At 43.3% G+C, this 15,067-nt stretch overlaps 1 protein-coding gene and 1 non-coding gene across 2 annotated transcripts in view; one reads left to right on the forward strand and one right to left on the reverse strand.

The window, feature by feature from the left end:
- Nucleotides 1-15,067, reverse strand: part of LOC145878577 (mast/stem cell growth factor receptor kita) — a 47,811-nt gene that overhangs the window by 22,470 nt on the left and 10,274 nt on the right. Inside the window, exons 5-6 of the mRNA XM_082973953.1 lie at nucleotides 14,413-14,581; nucleotides 13,444-13,633 (exon numbers count right to left, since the gene is read on the reverse strand). Of these exons, the coding sequence (XP_082830079.1) occupies nucleotides 13,444-13,633; nucleotides 14,413-14,581 (359 nt within the window). The remainder of the gene's footprint in view (nucleotides 1-13,443; nucleotides 13,634-14,412; nucleotides 14,582-15,067) is intronic.
- LOC123733386 (uncharacterized) lies at nucleotides 449-12,697 on the forward strand. Its single transcript, XR_014392006.1, has 4 exons — nucleotides 449-3,624; nucleotides 4,809-4,936; nucleotides 5,129-5,217; nucleotides 5,327-12,697. It is a non-coding gene; the product is annotated as an uncharacterized LOC123733386 (transcript).

The raw sequence follows: 15,067 nt of genomic DNA on the forward strand, positions 1-15,067 counted from the left end.
TAATGAAAGTGGAAGTTTCCATGACATAGATTGAGACTTAGAGGGGGTTCCCAGGCTGTATTGTATTTTTGTCTATGTATTTTTGGGGGGCTTTCGGTTACCCTATGAATCTGTAGATAAGTCTATTATAGAAGACATAGATCACGTGGTTTACAAGACACAGGGCGGGTTGCTGGCTTAATCTATTTCCACAATTCCCCTGCAGGTATAAATATCCTACTTCAATTCGTCTGAGTGCCTTGTTGTATTATAGTTTTGCTAAATTATGTTCTATTTTTATTAATTTAGCTTTTATTTGTGTACTGTTTTATTCACTTAAATGCATTGTGGGTAGTGAACCTGAAATTAAGCAATTTGTTGCACTGTGTACTCCATCATGCGTAGGCTATATGACAAATACACTAACTAATAACAAAAGCGAAAGTTCACAGTTTCACAGAAACCATAGCCCTTCTCATAAGGGCCATATTTAAATGTGTCGATATGGTTTTGGTTTCTCTCTGTGGTCGCTGTAGGTGTGATCGAGACGTTAGTCAGATAGGTCAGAGATAGGACTACTACATAAGGAGGCGCAACAGACATGATAACAGAAACTCGTCCCTCGCTCTACTGCTGCGGTCAAAACAAAACCGACTGCTGTTGGTCCGGCGGATGATGAAGGAGGAGAGGTTTGATAATCCCATTTACAGCAGCTGCAATGGTCCAGTGGGCTTCACCGAAGGAGACCGGGAACCCTTACGGGCACAGTGCAACCGAACTCACCTCTCAGGTAAGTAAAAACAAACCCGAACGTATAGTAGGGACGTCTAACATTCATCCTGCTGCACAGACCCTATAGACCCTCTACTATCATCGTAAATGAAGATATTGAATTATTTTGCCATATCTAATTAATGTATATTACGCTACTTTCTATGGTGGGGACAGTAGTCTATGTGTTATTCCTACTACATTACCCACACTTTTTACTTCAGATTGGTGGTGTTAGTATGGGTGTAACAGTATAGCTTCCATCCCTCTCCTCGCCCCAACCTGGGCTCGAACCAGGAACCCTCTGCACACATCAACAACTGACACCCCACGAAGCATCGTTACCCATCGCGCCACAAAAGCCACGGCTCTTGCGCACCACCGCTACCTAGCTAGCCATTTCACACCGGTTACATGTGTATAGTCAACACGATGACACTAGATCAATTGCTTAAAACGGATCAATATATTTGGTTTTGTACTGTTGATTTAGCGCTATGGGTCGCAGCTATCACTTTCTTTCGCAAATGGCTTGGATAATTCGGGTAAAGCCGTTTTGGTGATTTCTGGTATATCCAAATCCATCAGTACCATCAAGTTTTTGCACTCATTCAGCAGTTTTTACCCGAATAAGTACAATACCATTAGAAATTAATGTTGAAAGTTCAATAAATATTTCAGAAAATGTAAATAAATGCTGTTGTTGCTTCCTGTTGACAACACATTGATAAATAGCCCAGTGTCAAAACAGTTTTAAAGTGTCCAAATCAATAACCAATACGCAGAAACAGTTTGTAATATATCGAAAACCTAAAATGTACCATCTACGCAACAATAGTATAGAAAAGATGGACTATATAAAGAGTTCGGAGTTCAAAACGCCACCATGCCGCATCGATGAGAATACAGAGGAAATGAGGAGATGAAGCAGGAATCCAAATAGTGGGGTTTTATTGCACACAATCACAGGAGCACACGGGGGAAAGGTAGCAGGATAACGTTGTGGTTTACTGGGGAAATACAAGAGAGATAAATATGTTAATAACATACATGCATGACTGACCAGTGCAAAAGGGATAAATAACTGAAAAGTATCAAATAAACACCATATGTAACCGGTGTGAAATGGCTAGCTAGTTAGCGGCATGCGCGCTAATATCATTTAAAATCGGTCTGAGACTTGAAGTAGGGTTTCCCCTTGAGTTGCAAGGACTGTGGATTTTGGGGACGTGATGGGTAACTATTCTTCGTGGGTGTCAGTTGTTGATGTGTGCAGAGGGTCCCTTGTTCGAACCCAGGTAGGGGCGAGGAGAGGGACGGAAGCAATACGGTTTAATCAGCACTGTTTAAACTAACACTAATTAAAGGCCATATTGAAACTTGGAATAACCCATAACCGCGGGAAGTAGGGGTGCTGAAGCACCACCTGTAAAACGATAAAATATATATATATATTTTTTAAACGACTATTTGAAAAAAACGTATTTTTTTCCCAAAAGTAGTGCACTGGGCCTTTACTAGTTCTGGATTAGAGGACCGATGTTGCGAAGGGCAAAAAAAATTACAATTAAATCTCAGTCTTCCTCACCCCAAAATGACTTCCTGGCTACTATGGAATAACCCTATACATAGTTGTTTAGATGAATGGCGGATGTTGATTTCGGGAGGCTGCCATCACGGAAAAGGGAACAAACCCCTTTTTATTTTAGTTAACTTCACAAATCACGACCCGCCATAGGATATCAACAGTGACACTAACGTTACTAGCCAACTAAGAAAGGATGTTCTTTGATATGTTTGGGTTGACTTGCTCATATCAAGCAACAGACAGTTTGTGTAACTGTAAAAATAAACAACTAGTGGACTCGTTTTATGAACGCTTGGATAGTGAAACTGAAATAGATTGGTAGCTAGTTGGTGAGGCTTTTGATTTATTTGCCAATTAATTAAGCTGAAGCTGGAAGTTGTTCGGTGTTTCCCGCTCATGCTGGCGAGCAAGCTAAACAGTGTGACGTTACACACCCAAGAAGGCTCAACCAATCGCCTGACCTAAACTCATAAATATGAATGACTTTGCCTCCGGCTGTCCTCCGAAATGAAATGTCCCATGCGGGACGCTAGTTGTTGCATGGAGGATTTAGCAATGATAACAACCACCGGGGTAGCAAGCGAGCACGCCCATTTTTCAACAGTTGTTACCACAGAATTTGAACATATTTTATGGAAAATAGATGTATGTTTCTGAACGCTGCACCAGGCTTCATTGTTGACAATATGACTGAGCGTCAAAGATTACCATTCGATTTGAGCAGGGCGCGCCCTCCCGCAACGGGCCGTAGCCCGGTTCAACCCGGGGCAGCTTAAATCAAATTCCCTCGTTGAAAACATGTATACATATTCCATTGGTTAGTACAAAGTAATATGTATGACTATATAACACGTTATTGGTCAGTCTATGTTAAAAACAATTGGTCAGAATTCCCCAACTCACTTAACCAATCACATCGTGTTTGGTTTTTATATTCCCCACTGTGTTTGATCCCTGAGGCTTTTATCAAACAAAAAACTGTTCTCCAACAGTTGAATTTAATCTTCACTTCAACTTTCAACATTACTACATGCATTGAAACAATCAATTGTGTGTTTGTGTGTCCACCTCAGGTTCTACATGCTTCAGAAGACACCACGTACTCCTGCTGTGTGTGGTGGTAGTGGGGTGTACCGTGGCTGTCATAAGCCTGTTTGCCCAGAAACATAATCAAACTGCACAGAGACAGCAGTTAAATAATGAAACCTGTGCAGCAGAGAGAGAAGAGATTAAGTCTCTGAAATCAGAGAACTACAGCGTTCTACTAAATGTGATTTTAAAGCAGGGTAAGTTCAGCTCTCAGTATTTATATAGCTCTTTTTTTCGCAGCACCACACCTAAACATCCTACCACACCTAAACATCCTACCACAAAACCATCTCTCCTTTGTAGCTTTGTCGATAATTTGTCAAGTGGGGCGGCAGGGTAGCCTAGTGGTTAGAGCGGTGGACTTGTAACCACAAAGGTTGCAAAATCGAATCCCCAAGCTGACAAGATAAAAATCTGTCGTTCTGCCCCTGAACAAGGCAGTTAACCCACTGTTTCCCTGAACAAGGCAGTTAACCCACTGTTCCCCTGAACAAGGCAGTCCACCCACTGTTCCCCTGAACAAGGCAGTCCAACCACTGTTCCCCTGAACAAGGCAGTCCACCCACTGTTCCCCTGAACAAGGCAGTCCACCCACTGTTCCCCTGAACAAGGCAGTCCACCCACTGTTCCCCTGAACAAGGCAGTCCACCCACTGTTCCCCTGAACAAGGCAGTCCACCCACTGTTCCCCTGAACAAGGCAGTCCACCCACTGTTCCCCTGAACAAGGCAGTCCACCCACTGTTCCCCTGAACAAGGCAGTCCACCCACTGTTCCCCTGAACAAGGCAGTCCACCCACTGTTCCCCTGAACAAGGCAGTCCACCCACTGTTTCTAGGCCGTCATTGTAAATAAGAATTTGTTCTTAACTGACTTGTAAAGTATTGTATTTCAGAAAAGGATTTCTGCCTTTAGTGATCATATCTACTCTGTATCTAATCTTCTGCTCTGTATCTAATCTTGTCACGACTTCCTCCGAAATCAGTCCCTCTCCTTGTTCGAGCGACGTTCGGCGGTCGACATCACGGGTCTTTTAGCCATCGCCGATCCACCTTTCATTTTCCATTTGTTTTGTCTTGTCTTCCCTCACACCTGGTTTCATTTCCATCAATTACATGTTGTGTATTTAACCCTCTGTTCCCCCCATGTCCGGAATTGTTTATTGTAAGTGCTTGTGCACGTTATGTCTGGTGTGCGTTGGGTTTTGTACCCATTGATTTATTGTTCTGTTTTCCGGTGGTTTTTATTATTAAACTGCGCCGTTGGAAACACAGTTTTTGCTCTCCTGCGTCTGACTTCTCTACCGCCAGTTAAACACCCTTACAAATCTTCAACTCTGTATGTAATCTTCTGCTCTCTGCTCTGTATCTAATCTGTCTACAGAAGGGTGGAAGTATATAAACTCCAGTTTGTACTACATCTCTACTGAGATGAAGTCCTGGGATGAGAGCAGACCTTACTGCCAAAGGAAGGGATTGGATCTGGTGACCATAAACAGCGAAGAGGAACAGGTGTGTACGGTGTGTGTGTGTGTGTGTGTGTGTGTGTGTGTGTGTGTGTGTGTGTGTGTGTGTGTGTGTGTGTGTGTGTGTGTTTGCAATGTGTGACTGAGCTTCAGTCAGAGTCATCAAATTCTAAGAGGCCAAATATGGAGAAAAAAACTAAAGTATGGTTCTACCATTTATGTTATTCTACATCAATAGACCTTTCTCCTTGAAGTGGTCAGTGCAAAGAAATTGGAGGGAGTCTGGATTGATTTGTCTCCGAACAACACAAAGGAGATATCGACACGGTAAGACATTTCACCATCGATTTTAAAAGTATGACGGAGATTTGAACCTTTAGGGCATGAAGAAATCCAGAATGTTTCTGATAATAATTGCCTGTGTTTCTTCTCATAGGCTGAAGAGAGGTGCGGGGTCAGAAGAAGAGGACTGTGCTAAGCTTACGGTATATGAGACACCTGCAGTGAAAGAAGTACGAGGTGGACAATGTGGGACACAAAAATACTGTATTTGTGAAAAATACCTGATGTCAAATACAATGTAAGCAAGAGAGAACTTTTAACATGTTCTTCTGGAGACTTATATTTCCCTCACTAACTTTAAACATCAGCTATCTGAGCAGCTAACTGACCGCTGCAGCTGTACATAGTCCATCTGTAAACAGCCCATCCAATCTACCTACCTCATCCCCATATTGTTTTTATTTACTTTTCTGCTCTTTTGCACACCAGTATTTCTACTTGCACATCATCATCTGCACATCTATCACTCCAGTGTTAATTTGCTAAATTGTAATTACTTTGCTACTATGGCCTATTTATTGCCTTACCTCCTCAAGCCATTTGCTCACACTGTATATAGACTTTCTTTCTTTTCTTCTACTGTATTATTGACTGTACGTTTGTTTATGTGTAACTCTGTGTTGTTGTATGTGTCGCACTGCTTTGCTTTATCTTGGCCAGGTCGCAGTTGTAAATGAGAACTTGTTCTCAACTAGCCTACCTGGTTAAATAGAGGTGAAATAAGGATTATAGTTGTTTTAATGGAGGGAACAACTGCTAGCTTCAACTCTTCTTGCTGTGACATCTCACAAACACCTAGTTGGTTCAGCCATTTTCACCCATTTCACCCTTCCATGTTGTTTCAACTGTGCTCTTGCTTTGTGCACCGTCTCCTCAGACACCTAGGTGACGTAGATGAGCACCCCTCATTTTCCAAGAAGCAGCTGTTAGTCATTCCAGTTAGGTTGGTGAGGGTTTTACCCTGAAATACACATATGCACCGTATAGTAAGAAAAGTTAAAAGGGTAGTTTTCTGTGGTTGGAAACCCCCCTGCATTGTTCCAATATGCAAAAGCACTTTCAGTCAATAAGCTTTCTCAGTGAGAGCCTCAATTTTAGCCAGACAGTTAGCTAGTTTTCAACTGAAGTCAATGGGACGATTGATTAAAAACATTGCTTTTGAAATAAACATTTCATATGAATTTCATGTAAAAACAAAAACAACTTTTAGTGAAACACTGAGTATAGATGGGGACTGATTGTGCTTCAGACACTCTCAAGTCATTGGTAAAGGAGTGACAGGTTACACAGCTCCTTATATGTCCTTCAGACACTCAAGTCATTGGTAAAGAGGTGACAGGTTACACAGCTCCTTATATGTCCTTCAGACACTCTCAAGTCATTGGTAAAGGAGTGACAGGTTACACAGCTCCTTATATGTCCTTCAGACACTCTCAAGTCATTGGTAAAGGAGTGACAGGTTACACAGCTCCTTATATGTCCTTCAGACACTCTCAAGTCATTGGTAAAGGAGTGACAGGTTACACAGCTCCTTATATGTCCTTCAGACACTCAAGTCATTGGTAAAGGATTGACAGGTTATACAGCTCCTTATATGTCCTTCAGACACTCAAGTCATTGGTAAAGGATTGACAGGTTACACAGCTCCTTATATGTCCTTCAGACACTCTCAAGTCATTGGTAAAGGGGTGACAGGTTACACAGCTCCTTATATGTCCTTCAGACACTCTCAAGTCATTGGTAAAGGAGTGACAGGTTACACAGCTCCTTATATGTCCTTCAGACACTCAAGTCATTGGTAAAGGGGTGACAGGTTACACAGCTCCTTATATGTCCTTCAGACACTCTCAAGTCATTGGTAAAGGAGTGACAGGTTACACAGCTCCTTATATGTCCTTCAGACACTCTCAAGTCATTGGTAAAGGAGTGACAGGTTACACAGCTCCTTATATGTCCTTCAGACACTCTCAAGTCATTGGTAAAGGAGTGACAGGTTACACAGCTCCTTATATGTCCTTCAGACACTCTCAAGTCATTGGTAAAGGAGTGACAGGTTACACAGCTCCTTATATGTCCTTCAGACACTCTCAAGTCATTGGTAAAGGAGTGACAGGTTACACAGCTCCTTATATGTCCTTCAGACACTCTCAAGTCATTGGTAAAGGAGTGACAGGTTACACAGCTCCTTATATGTCCTTCAGACACTCTCAAGTCATTGGTAAAGGAGTGACAGGTTACACAGCTCCTTATATGTCCTTCAGACACTCTCAAGTCATTGGTAAAGGAGTGACAGGTTACACAGCTCCTTATATGTCCTTCAGACACTCTCAAGTCATTGGTAAAGGAGTGACAGGTTACACAGCTCCTTATATGTCCTTCAGACACTCAAGTCATTGGTAAAGGGGTGACAGGTTACACAGCTCCTTATATGTCCTTCAGACACTCTCAAGTCATTGATAAAGGAGTGACAGGTTACACAGCTCCTTATATGTCCTTCAGACACTCTCAAGTCATTGGTAAAGGAGTGACAGGTTACACAGCTCCTTATATGTCCTTCAGACACTCAAGTCATTGGTAAAGGAGTGACAGGTTACACAGCTCCTTATATGTCCTTCAGACACTCAAGTCATTGGTAAAGGAGTGAAGGACAATCAGCCTCCATCTACACACAATGTTTGACTAAATGTTGTTTTTTGTTTCCATGAAATGTTTATTTTTACAGAACAATGTTTTTATCCATCTGCCCATTGACTTCAGTTGAAAACTAGCTAACTTAATCTGGCACACAAACTGCAATGTTGATTAATGTTCAATGAAATGAAATGTAGTTCGTGCTACAAGGGTAGGAAACCCACCGAGGGTTAAGATATATTTTATTAGTCCACGTGAAACGGAAAATGTGTCTTCTGTAACCCTGTTGTACTATGTACAGAAGAGAATGTGCAGTATTATAAAGGAGTACCAGTTTTATTTTTATATTTCATATTGTAAATAAAAATCCTTTATTGTAATTATTTACGATACTATTGTCCTGTGACACCAAAAGTCAATGTGATTTAATATTGGGGCGGTAGGTAGCTTAGTGGTTAGAGCGTTGGACTAGTAAACCGAAAGGTTGCAAGATTGAATCCCTGAGCTGACAAGTTAAAATCTGTCGTTCTGCCCCTGAACAAGGCAGTTAACCCACTGTTCCTAGGCCGTCATTGTAAATAAGAATTTGTTGTTAACTGACTTGCCTAGTTAAATAAAGGTTAAATATATGAATGTGCTCATCTGATGAAGACCATGTCAGTTAACATGTTGTGATTTGTTTATAATAACGTAAATAAATGTAGGATAAGGTTATGTAAAACACAGAAATGTATCTTGTTCTTGTGAAAGGATTAGCAACGATGTATTTATGGAGGGGGAAACTATTTGCTTCAGTTGCTTGCTATGCCTCAGCCCTCTTGCCATGCCTCAGCCCTCTTGCCATGCCTCAGCCCTCTTGCCATGCCTCAGCCCTCTTGCCATTGTCTTACGACGGCCGTCTGCAACTGGCAACACATTGTCGCGTTAGAATGACGCCACCAGTCGGAAGACGATGCCCTCAAACACCTAGTCGTTCAGCCCCACTCATTTCACCCTTCCAAGAGAAACCAGACGTGATCATTCAGAAATGAAAACGTGGGGCGTAGGGGCTGTAATCGCTGTGACTGTAGTCTCCTCAGAAATGTTAAAGGTCTGTTAATGACTCGTATCGGTTGAGCTACTGGTATGACTTAAAGAAATGATCAAATATTTACCCAGCTGTCGGTTAGAGACTTTGGCTGGAGTCACAGCATAGCGACTTAAAGGGCAAATCCGCCACTTTTCAACCTCATATTCATCATCTCCAGCACCACTCCAGTGTCTACATGTTCCTCATCTACAGCACCATTCTGGTGTCCATACTGCTGTATATATAGTGTATGAAGGGGTGTCCACATACTGCTGTATATATAGTGTATGAAGGGGTGTCCACATACTGCTGTATATATATAGTGTATGAAGGGGTGTCCACATACTGCTGTATATATATAGTGTATTAAGGGGTGTCCACATACTGCTGTATATATATAGTGTATGAAGGGGTGTCTATACTGCTGCTGTATATATAGTGTATGAAGGGGTGTCTATACTGCTGCTGTGTGTATATATAGTGTATGAAGGGGTGTCCATACTGCTGTATATATAGTGTATGAAGGGGTGTCTATACTGCTGCTGTGTGTATATATAGTGTATGAAGGGGTGTCCATACTGCTGCTGTGTGTATATATAGTGTATGAAGGGGTGTCCATACTGCTGTGTATATATAGTGCAGTGTCTACATGTGAAAACAGTGTGTTTCTAGGATCTGTGGTTAAAAAGAGAAGAAGAAAGGTCCTAACAAAAAATGCTTCTCTGTGACATCACAGGGTAGGATTAAACAGTAAGATAAATGTGTTTCTAGCCAGAGGGAGGACATTCCTTACTCCCCGGGTCACTGTGAATCTCTACGTGTTTTGAACATCTCTGTTTTTAACTTTTGATGATGTCGTCGGGTAGAACTTTTTATCTTTTTTTCTATTAAATATAGAAATCCGCCGTTATCACATACGGTATGTAGACACTGGTATTGTGCTGAAACAGACTGGTCAATAGAAATAGCATTAGATGTCAGACGTTTGGAAAGGTCCTTGGGACGTCGATATATTCCTACCTCTCCACTTACCATAAGAAACCATTTCCCGAGCACTGGCACAAACTCATGATGCTCGGAGACGAAGCGTGGTCAGACCAAGCATGCTGCTTAGACCCCTGCACCACGGCAGTCCACAATGCTCTAACAAGCCGGGAGAATACTTAGTGATACTTGATGGAAACTTATTTTGTTTTAAGCCTTCCCTCAAACCATAGCCCTAACCTTAACCACTCAGAATTAATACCTAAACTAACCCTTTTGTTTTAGCCCTGTAACCAAACGCAATTAACCCTGTAACCACGTGGAATTAACCCTGTAACCACGTGGAATTAACCCTGTAACCACGCGGAATTAACCCTGTAACCACGCGGAATTAACCCTGTAACCACGCGGAATTAACCCTGTAACCAAACACAATTAACCCTGTAACCACGTGGAATTAACCCTGTAACCAAACGGAATTAACCCTGTAACCACGCGGAATTAACCCTGTAACCACGCGGAATTAACCCTGTAACCACGCGGAATTAACCCTGTAACCAAACGGAATTAACCCTGTAACCACGTGGAATTAACCCTGTAACCAAACGGAATTAACCCTGTAACCAAACACAATTAACCCTGTAACCACGTGGAATTAACCCTGTAACCAAACGGAATTAACCCTGTAACCAAACACAATTAACCCTGTAACCACGTGGAATTAACCCTGTAACCACGCGGAATTAACCCTGTAACCACGCGGAATTAACCCTGTAACCACGCGGAATTAACCCTGTAACCACGCGGAATTAACCCTGTAACCACGCGGAATTAACCCTGTAACCACGCGGAATTAACCCTGTAACCACGCGGAATTAACCCTGTAACCATCCAGAATTAACCCTGTAACCATGTAGAATTAACCCTGTAACCATGCACCCTGTAACCATGCAGAATTAACCCTGTAACCATCCAGAATTAACCATGTAACCATGCAGAATTGACCCTGTAACCATCCAGAATTAACCCTGTAACCATCCAGAATTAACCCTGTAACCATGCAGAATTAACCCTGTAACCATCCAGAATTAACCCTGTAACCATCCAGAATTAACCCTGTAACCAAACAGAATTAACCCTGTAACCATCCAGAATTAACCCTGTAACCATGCAGAATTAACCCTGTAACCATCCAGAATTAACCCTGTAACCAAACAGAATTAACCATGTAACCAAACAGAATTAACCCTGTGACCACGTGGAATTAACCCTGTAATGAATTAACCATGCAGAATTAACCCTGTAACCAAACAGAATTAACCCTGTGACCACGTGGAATTAACCCTGTAATGAATTAACCATGCAGAATTAACCTTGTAACTACGCGGAATTAATGCGTAAAGAATCAACATTAATCCATAATACGTCAAATTCCGAGGTGAAACTATGAGGTTGGCTGGAGATAATGAACATGAAGTTGGCTGGAGATAATGAACATGAAGTTGGCTGGAGATAATGAACATGAAGTTGGCTGGAGATAATGAACATGAAGTTGGCTGGAGATAATGAACATGAAGTTGGCTGGAGATAATGAACATGAAGTTGGCTGGAGATAATGAACATGAAGTTGGCTGGAGATAATGAACATGAAGTTGGCTGGAGATAATGAACATGAAGTTGGCTGGAGATAATAAACATGAGGTTGGCTGGAGATAATGACCATGAAGTTGGCTGGAGATAATGAGAATGAAGTTGGCTGGAGATAATGAACATGAGGTTGGCTGGAGATAATGAACATGAAGTTGGCTGGAGATAATGAGAATGAAGTTGGCTGGAGATAATGAACATGAGGTTGGCTGGAGATAATGAACATGAGGTTGGCTGGAGATAATAAACATGAGCTTGGCTGGAGATAATGAGATAATGAACATGAAGTTGGCTGGAGATAATGAACATGAGGTTGGCTGGAGATAATGAGATAATGAACATGAGGTTGGCTGGAGATAATGAACATGAAGTTGGCTGGAGATAATAAACATGAGCTTGGCTGGAGATAATGAGATAATGAACATGAAGTTGGCTGGAGATAATGAACATGAGGTTGGCTGGAGATAATGAGATAATGAACATGAGGTTGGCTGGAGATAATGAACATGAAGTTGGCTGGAGATAATGAGAATGAAGTTGGCTGGAGATAATGAACATGAGGTTGGCTGGAGATAATGAACATGAGGTTGGCTGGAGATAATGAACATGAGGTTGGCTGGAGATAATAAACATGAGCTTGGCTGGAGATAATGAGATAATGAACATGAAGTTGGCTGGAGATAATGAACATGAGGTTGGCTGGAGATAATGAACATGAAGTTGGCTGGAGATAATAAACATGAGCTTGGCTGGAGATAATGAGATAATGAACATGAAGTTGGCTGGAGATAATGAACATGAGGTTGGCTGGAGATAATGAGATAATGAACATGAGGTTGGCTGGAGATAATGAACATGAGGTTGGCTGGAGATAATGAGATAATGAACATGAGGTTGAAAAGTGGAGTGGCTCTTTAAGAGATATTTATCTTCCTATTTGTTGTACATTTGATGTATTTGAATGTTTTATGTAATGCTGAAATAGTGTATTTAATCTAATTAACGTATTATTCTTTTAGTATCACAAAAAAGTTGTTAATCATATTTTTGAAGTGAAATTATTGTATTTTTTTATATCATTTTGTATATGTCTGCACTTTAGTCATTAAAATAAAATGATTGAATGAAATATTACACTGGGGCAGACATTCTCTCTGAACCGTCACAGTGGTGTTCCATGTGACTGGAACCTGTATCTGTCTGCGGAGAGTTCCTGTATCTGTCTGCGGAGAGTACCTGTATCTGTCTGCGGAGAGTTCCTGTATCTGTCTGCGGAGAGTACCTGTATCTGTCTGCGGAGAGTTCCTGTATCTGTCTGCGGAGAGTTCCTGTATCTGTCTGCGGAGAGTACCTGTATCTGTCTGCGGAGAGTACCTGTATCTGTCTGCGGAGAGTACCTGTATCTGTCTGCGGAGAGTACCTGTATCTGTCTGCGGAGAGTACCTGTATCTGTCTGCGGAGAGTTCCTGTATCTGTCTGCGGAGAGTTCCTGTATCTGTCTGCGGAGAGTACCTGTATCTGTCTGCGGAGAGTACCTGTATCTGTCTGCGGAGAGTACCTGTATCTGTCTGCGGAGAGTACCTGTATCTGTCTGCGGAGAGTACCTGTATCTGTCTGCGGAGAGTACCTGTATCTGTCTGCGGAGAGTACCTGTATCTGTCTGCGGAGAGTACCTGTATCTGTCTGCGGAGAGTACCTGTATCTGTCTGCGGAGAGTACCTGTATCTGTCTGCGGAGAGTACCTGTATCTGTCTGCGGAGAGTACCTGTATCTGTCTGCGGAGAGTACCTGTATCTGTCTGCGGAGAGTACCTGTATCTGTCTGCGGAGAGTACCTCTATCTGTCTGCGGACAGTACCTGTATCTGTCTGCGGAGAGTACCTGTATCTGCGTCGTTGGACAGTGATGACGTGCTCCGTGGTGTTGTGGAGGGTCTTGCCGTTGAAAGCCCAGGACAGAGTGCCAGGTCTGGGGTAGGACTCCAACTCTACCCTGAGGCTTAGGCTCTCCCCTTCTCTGACAGCAGACTGGCTAGGCCGGGAGTCACCCAGCATACTGATGAAGCCTCGCTCTGGAGGGGGAACACACACACACATGGTTAGACTCTCCCTCTCTCTGACCGGGTTAGACTCTCCCTCTCTCTGACAGGGTTAGACTCTCCCTCTCTCTGACAGGGTTAGACTCTCCCCTCTCTCTGACAGGGTTAGACTCTCCCTCTCTCTGACAGGGTTAGACTCTCTCTGACAGGGTTAGACAGGGTTAGACTCTCCCTCTCTCTGACAGGGTTAGACTCTCCCTCTCTCTGACAGGGTTAGACTCTCCCTCTCTCTGACAGGGTTAGACTCTCCCCTTCTCTGACAGGGTTAGACTCTCCCCTCTCTCTGACAGGGTTAGACTCTCCCTCTCTCTGACAGGGTTAGACTCTCTCTGACAGGGTTAGACAGGGTTAGACTCTCCCTCTCTCTGACAGGGTTAGACTCTCCCTCTCTCTGACAGGGTTAGACTCTCCCTCTCTCTGACAGGGTTAGACTCTCCCTCTCTCTGACAGGGTTAGACTCTCCCTCTCTCTGACAGGGTTAGACTCTCCCTCTCTCTGACAGGGTTAGACTCTCCCTCTCTCTGACAGGGTTAGACTATTATCAGTTACAGTGTTATAGAGGTTAACAGATTCCATCATTGAGGTTCTGTCTTTGCGAGACTCCCCCCCCCCCCCCCCCCCACACACACACACACACACACACACACACACACACACACACACACACACACACACACACACACACACACACACACACACACACACACACACACACACACACACACACAACACACACACACACACACACTCACCACGGACATCCAGGTGCAGGGTATCGGCGGTGGCACCCCTCTCGTTGTGGGCGTGGCATCGGTATGTCCCGGCATCTGATTGGTTGACAGAGGTGATCCAGAGGGAGGCGGAGCGTTGGTAACCACGGGAACCAGCCAGGATGTGGGAGGTGTGGGCCTGGAAGGCACGCTGCAGACAGGGGTCAGGGGTTAGAGTTCAGGGGTTCACTATACTGGACTCTCAGGGGGGTCATGGTTAGTGTACTGGTAGAAGCAATAGAACACTGTGAATACTACTACGTTGTGGCACTATATAACATCTATTACCTTTGATAAAGACGGGGGAGATAGAGAGAGAAAGGGAGAGAGACACAGAGACAGAGAGAAAGGGAGAGAGGAAAGGGAGAGAGAAAGGAGAGAGACAGGGAGAGAGAAAGGGAGAGAGACAGAGAGAGAGAGAAAGAAGGGAGAGGAAAGGGAGAGAGAGAAAGGGAGAGAGAAGGGAGAGAGAGAAAGGGAGAGAGGGGAGAGAGAGAGAGAGAGACAGAGAGAGACAGAGAGACAGAGAGAAGGGAGAGAGAGAAAGGGAGAGAGAAAGGGAGAGAGACAGGGGAGAGACAGGGAGAGGAAGAGAGAGGAGAGAAAGAAAGGGAGAGAGAAAGGAGAGAGAGAAAGG

The sequence above is a fragment of the Salmo salar genome, chromosome 04 (genome assembly GCF_965601325.2).
Source record: "Salmo salar chromosome 04, fSalSal1, whole genome shotgun sequence".
Taxonomy (NCBI): Eukaryota; Metazoa; Chordata; class Actinopteri; order Salmoniformes; family Salmonidae; genus Salmo; species Salmo salar.